General features: G+C 41.8%; 1 protein-coding gene across 1 annotated transcript in view; it reads left to right on the top strand.

Moving 5' to 3' along the window:
* The window catches only part of MTMR9 (myotubularin related protein 9), a 94,133-nt gene that overhangs the window by 58,520 nt on the left and 28,719 nt on the right, over positions 1-6,894 (top strand). Inside the window, exon 4 of the mRNA XM_007938711.2 lies at positions 4,233-4,406. Within this exon, the coding sequence (XP_007936902.1) occupies positions 4,233-4,406 (174 nt within the window). The remainder of the gene's footprint in view (positions 1-4,232; positions 4,407-6,894) is intronic.

The following is a 6,894-nucleotide window of genomic DNA, read 5'->3' as shown; positions in this document are numbered from 1 at the left end:
CATGGATCCAATGTCTGGCTGGAGACTTTTCCTGACTTTGCTGGCTGCAAGGGCTAATGAACCCAAGATTGGCAGGTCAGACAGCAGGCTGCTAGCTGCAGAGGGTGACAAATCCAGATTGGCACTTAGATGGCAGCCTACTGGCTCACAGGTTGTGGAGGTTAACTCATCTGAAGATCTGCAGGCAGTATGGTAGGCTGCTGGCTCAATCCCAAAGAACTAGAGGTTAGATGGTAACAAGCCAAATACAGGATCCACATTGAGCACAAAGCCAGAGAGCTTTCCCAGAACATCCATATACAGTGAATGCAGGCCACATCACTGAGAAAACTCCCTTTCAACTGATTGGCAACTCACATCGGATCTCATCATGAAGGAGATTACATTACATTAGATCTCATTATCGGGGATGATTGCATAATAACTGCCAAACCACTTGACATCATGGCCCATCCTCGTTGTTGATGTTAGGTGCTGTTGAGAAAAAGGGGGAAAAAAACACTCCACAATATCTGGGGAGGGAGGGTTAATAATAGAAGAGAACAAGAGAAAAAGAGTAATAAAGAAAAAATATAAGAAAACTGCAAAAAGGAAAACAAGGGATGGGAAGAACCAAAAGAGGAAGAGACGAAAAGAAAAAAAAGAAGGGATCCAGGAAAAAGGTGTGTGTGTAGTGGGGGAGGGATAAAAATGAACCATGGAAGGTTAAGAGAAAAGAGCAAAAAGGAAGGAAGGAAGTAGGAAGAAAGAAGAATTAAAAAACAAACAAAAATAGGGTGTAGGGGGGCTGTACACCTGGGCTCTGTTTTCTGCTTGCAAAGTAGTCAGTGGTACTAGTTCCTTCAGAGGACAAGTGGGAGTAGACCACCTGATCTCAGAAGAGTTCCTGTTGACTCAGAAGATGTCTGGGGGCAGGGTACCTGGACCAGCCCAAACAGTTGTGGGAACAAGGTATCTGGTTTCAGAAGGAGTTCCTGCCTGCTCAAAATGTAGCTGGGGATAGGGCATGTGGCCTCAGAAAAAGTTCCCAAAAGCTGTCCCAAAAGGCAGCTGGGCACAGGGCTCCTACTCCCAGAAAAAGTTACTGCCAACCCCAAAGGGGACTTGGTGTGTAGGGCACTGAGACCTACAAATTGCCAGCCCCAAATTCTGCTGGGAGCTGGATGGCCGATCTTGAAACTAATTCCTGTCTACCCAGAAGTCAACTGTGGGCAGGGCAATTAATTTCAGACTAGTTCTTCCTGATCCGGACAGTGTCTGCGGGCAGGGCTCTGGACCCAGATAGAGTTTCTGCAAGTTCTAAAAGAGATTGAGAGCAAGGCACTTGATTCCAGAGGGAGTTCCAGCCAGCTCAAAATGCAGTTGTAGGCAGGGTGTATAGATCCAGATCTGCTGTCTCAAAAGGTAACTGGGAGCAGAATCCTGTTCCCAGAAAAAAAAAAAGTTGCTGTCCCAGAAGTCAGCTGGATGTTGGGTACCTGGTGTCAGAATAAATTTCTGTTGGCCCAGTAGGTGTCTGGGAACAGGGCACTTAGTGCTGGCATCAGTTCCTGGCTGCCCAGAAGGCAGCTGGTCACAGGACTCACCAGGATGGAGTTCATGCCAGTCCAGAAGGTGGGCGGAGGTGGAGGATGGCGACACCCCTGTTCACCAAGAGGCTGTGGGGTACAAGGGTAACAAGGGGAATATCATACCTTTCTAGTTTTCAGCCTCCAGTTGTTGCCTGTGGTGTTCTCAGCAAGTGGAGCCTATTCTTAGGTTGCTGCCTGGATCAGAGCACTGCTTGCAGTTATTCAGAATGGCCATACCACTTGCAAATATTCAAAATGGTCATGCCATCAGGACAGCTGATAGTCCACAGCTGTTTGTCTCCTTATTTGCTGTTTTCATTTCTAGTTGTCAGATACCAGTGGGGTTGCCCATACAGTCTGAGGCAAGCAGAGCTGATTCTTAGGTTGCTGCCTGGGTAGGAATGCCACTTGTAACTATAAAAATTGGCTGGGCCATCAGGACAGCTGATAATAGTCTGCAGCTCCGTTTGTCTCCTTATTCACTGTTCTCATTCAGGTTCTTCTACTAGGTGGTATTTAATCTACTTCTTTATCCTTCCCTTCAAAGCTCAGGGTTTCAGTATTATCTTCTGTATCTGTTTCAAATGGTTTCTCCTGTCTTTGTTGTAGAGGGGCTATATACCTTGTCTGCCTATTCCGCCATCTTGCTGGAAGTACCAAAAGTAAAACTTTTTTAAATAGGAAATATGATAACTGTATCTTTTTCTTTTTTTTTTTTTAAATTTACACTGGTGTATTATGGCATATCTAACTAACATGCCTCAGTTACCTCCTTGTACTACAATGCATGGCCAGTGTGTCTGGCCCCTTAATTTATAGGAACATGTTAAAATTTGCATACATATAATTTTTAAAAAATTATTATTTTTTTTACAGTCTTCAACTCATTTTTGTTTCTGATATGTGAAAAAAGTTATCATTTGATAGACAGTTTTATGTTGTATAATTTCAATCCTTAGCATACCAAAAAAACCAAACCCACTGCCATTGAGTTGAGGCCAACTCATAGCAACCCACTTTGGGTTTTTGAGGCAGTAGATTTTTACAGAAGTAAATTGCCCGGTCTTCCTTCCACAGAGTGGCTGTGGGTTTGAACTGCCAGCCTTCTGGTTAGCAGTCAAATGCCTTAGGCACTACACCACCAGCGCTCCTTAATCCTTGACATAATGAGTTATAATTATTTCATTTATTCCTAAATCTAACTCTTCTTAATAGTAAGTCATCTTTGTTTTAAGAAAGATAATACCAATCTTACTATATTTATCTCCTTTTTAAATAACAGAAAGAAACAAAGTATTAGATGTAGGTAGTAGCTGTAGTCTGTGCTGGTGAAACATTGTCTGGGGGATTACATTCTTTCTGTGCTATCTTTTAGGAGGACAATTGACAAGCAAAATGGAACTCAGAAAAGATAAATGGTGTGATGCTGACCCTTATAATCACAGCCCTTTAAACCAAACCAAATTCACTGCTGTCAAGTCGGATCTGACTCATAGTGACCCTCTTTGGGTTTCTGAGGCGGTATCACTACGGAAATAGATTGCCCAGTCTTCCTTCCAAGGAGTGGCTAGTGAATTTGAACCTCCCACCTTCTGGTTAGCAGTCAAATGCTTTAGGCACTATGCCACCAGAGCTCCTACAGCCCTTATAGATATAAATATATTTAATATGGACAGTATAAGATAAAGTAGAGGCAAAACCATCTTTCAGATATTTGATAGAGTGCCATGTGAAACAGGAAACTTACACTGTGTGTTATGGTTACCTAGTGCTGCTCTGACAAGAATATACCACCAGTGGGATGGCCTTAACAAACAGGAGTTTATTCTCATACAGTTTGGAGACTTTAAGTCTAAGTTCAAAGTGCCAGGCTCTAGGGGCTGGATGAAAGCCCCTCATCCTTGGGGTCCAGCTCTGCCTCCTGCTCCTGGCCCACTGGAGCTAGAGGCATTTCTTCACTCAGACAGCTGCTGGCTGCTAAGGCTGAGAAGCCCAAGGTTGACAAGTAAAAAGGCATAGTCCTGATGTTACCAAACCACACGGCAGGCCATTAATTCAAGTCCATTGTAAGTCCCAAGGTTGGCAGAGCATGGCAGGCTGCTGAACGACACGGCTACATGCAGGGTCCAAGTGTGGCATATGCTAGAGACCATTCCCAAAGCTGCTTATTATATACAGGAAGCAGACCACATAACCAAAGCAGCTACTCAGCTGCTTGTGGTAGTTCCCACCATGAAGTTGATTGCCAGTCTCATCATGGGGAATAATTACCACCAGCTGCCCAGCCACTCAACCAAGCCCAGCCAAGTTGACACAAACATAACTACCACACTGTGCCTGGAATCATGGTAACAACCAACAGAAGAAGGAACAGAGAAGATTTTGCTCATTATGAGGAAGTTACAGGGAGATTTTGGTCACTATAAGGGACAGCTTTCTATGCACTAGGGCTGCCCAGCAATGCAGAAAGCAGACCCTAAAGAATGGAGCTATTTCACTCTCGAAGTATTGAAGTATAGGCTAAGGTCTCCTGTCTAAGAAATTCCTGAGAGATAGCTTCTCCACTGTGTGAAAATTGCTCTCTGATATCCTCTAAAATTTTCAGATTATCTTGTGACTTTGAAGTACTTTTTCAGCCTTAAAGTATTTTGTGTTTTTCAGACCAGTGAGTGGAGACTAAGCTACATCAATAAGGAATTTGCTGTCTGCTCTTCCTACCCACCAATTGTCATAGTGCCCAACTCTACTGATGACGAAGCTCTAAGGAAGGTAGCTATGTTTCGACATGGAGGACGCTTCCCAGTACTAAGCTATTACCATAAAAAAAATGGAATGGTAAGTGTACAGCACTACTGCTTGATCGACTGAGAGGCTTGGTTTGGAAATCTTATCTTATAAATGTTCCCTTTCTCTGTGTACATATTCATTAAAGTGATTAGTTAAGTCTTTCCTGCTAAGACTTCCTTCATTTAAACATTAGGGAGTCAGGCATAGGTTATTTTTTGTGATCAGGATACTACTCTGAATTTTTTCTATGATGCTGTTTAACCTTAGAAAAGTCCAGATAAGTTTATCTTCAAAGGGAACTAGTGTTTATTTGATGCCTACAACAATATTCTTAAGGTAGGAAAATAAGAAATTTCTCTATATTGGATATATGTTAAAATACTTTATGTCTTAGTTATCTAGTGCTGCTATAACAGGAATATCATAAATGGATGGCTTTAACAAGCAGAAATTTCTTTTCTCACAGTTTAGGAGGCTAGAAATCTGAATTCAGGGTGTCAGCTGTGGGGGAAGGCTTTATCTTTCTTTTGGCTCTGGTAGAAGGTGCTTGTCTTTTTGAGTTTCTGCTTCTGGGTAATCTTCATATGGCTTAGTATCTCTCTTCCTCTGTCTATGCTTCTCTTGCTTGCTTGTTTAATCTCTTTTAGATCTCAAAGGAAATTGACCCAAGATATTGTTGTTGTTATGTGCCGTTGAGTTGGACTTGACTCATAGTGACCCCTTCTTGGGTTTCTGAGGAGGCATCACTACGGAAGTAGATTGCCCACCCTTCCTTCCAAGGAGTGGCTGGTGGGTTTGAACCACCAGCCTTCTGGTTAGGAGTCAAGTGCCTTAGGCACTATGCTACCAGAGCTTCCAACCCAAGATCTATCCTATATTAATCCTGCCTCATTCACATAACAAAGACAGCCCATTCCCAAATGAGATTATAACCACAGACATAGAAACTATTATTTACAACACATACTTTTTGGGGACACAATTCAGTTGAATGTAACACTTTAATTCTCACCAAATTTCCATGTGAACAGTGAATTGAGCAGACATTTTTATTTCCAAAAGAGAGAAGGATGACATGTCATTAGTCATAATTTAAATAAACATGGGAGTTAAGAATTGAGTAGGCTTATGTTACCTCTGTTACACTTTACTCTCTTTGTATAACACTTTAAAAAGGATATAGCAGAATATTTGTTTTCTAAATATTTTTTAAATTCGTTTCTCCCTGTCTGGTTACCTAGTGCTGCTTTGACAGGAATATACCATAAATGGGATGGCTTTAACAGGAGTTTATTCTGTTAAGGTTTGGAGGCTTTAAGTCTGAGTTCAAAGTGTCAGGCTTTAGGGGCTGTGTGAAAGCCCCTCAACCTTATGTTTCAGCTCTGCCTCCTGCTCCTGGCCCACTGAAGCTTGAGGCTTTTCTTCACTCAGAAAGCTGCTGGCTGCTGAGGTGGACAAGCCCAAGGTTGATAAGTAAAAAGGCACAGTCCCAATGTTACCAAACAACATGGCAGGCCACTAATTCAAGTCCAGATGAAGTCCCAAGATCAACAGGGCATGGCAGGCTATTGAACAACAGCTTGGCTACATGCAGGGTTCAAGTGTACCAAAAGTCTAGAGACCATTCCCAAAGCTGTTTTGTATATATGGAAAGCAGACCACATCCCTAACGCAGCGACTCAGCTGCTCATAGTAGACTCCACCAATTAGTTGATTACCGTCTCCACATGGGGAATATGACATCCAGCTGCCCAGCCACTCAACCAGGCCCAGCCACGTTAACACAAAACTTTAACTACTACACTTCCCTTTCATTTTCTCTCAGTCAGTAAACTCTGCTTCTGATTTCAAAACCAATAATATATTAATTAGTCATTATTATGATTAGTTAATAAGTTATAGCCATCTCCCATTTTCCTTTTGCCCCTGGTTATAAGTAAAATTGTGGATATGTAAGAAATAGATTTTTAAAGATTTGGTAGGTTGGCATCAAGCCACCTGTCTCCCTTACTCAGTAGTAGTGTTCTTCAGTAGGATTTATTATTTTAATGACTGATGGTTAAATATAATGTCTCCATTTAAGTGGTAAGTACTGTCTGAAAGATGTTGGTTCAAAGTAGTTACGTTATCCTCTGGATGACGTTTCTTGTCATTTTAAATATTGAGGTAATTAAGAACAGTGTATGTTATGGAGTCTCTTGAAAAAAAACCCTGACCCATTCACTAGGGAAGGTGATTACAGTATGATCATTGGGGAAGATGATTATGTTCATTTCTTGAGAAAAGTTTCGAAAATAAACCTTTCAAAACATATAGCTGGTGGTCTTTCATGAATAGACACTTCACCAAGGAGGATATTCAAGCGGCCAACAAACATATGAAGAAATGCTTACGATCATTAGCTATTAGAGAGACACAAATTAAAACAACAATGAGGTACCATCTTGCTCCAGCACTAGTAGCAAAGTTCAACAAGACAGAAAATAACAGGCTTCTGTAGCCTATACAACTATGAGACCAGAAGAACTAGATGGTG

Source organism: Orycteropus afer, unplaced genomic scaffold (genome assembly GCF_000298275.1).
Source record: "Orycteropus afer afer isolate SDZICR_OR568_19922 unplaced genomic scaffold, OryAfe1.0 scaffold00053, whole genome shotgun sequence".
In the NCBI taxonomy this organism is placed as follows: Eukaryota; Metazoa; Chordata; class Mammalia; order Tubulidentata; family Orycteropodidae; genus Orycteropus; species Orycteropus afer.
This window is presented reverse-complemented; position numbering and strand designations above follow the sequence as displayed.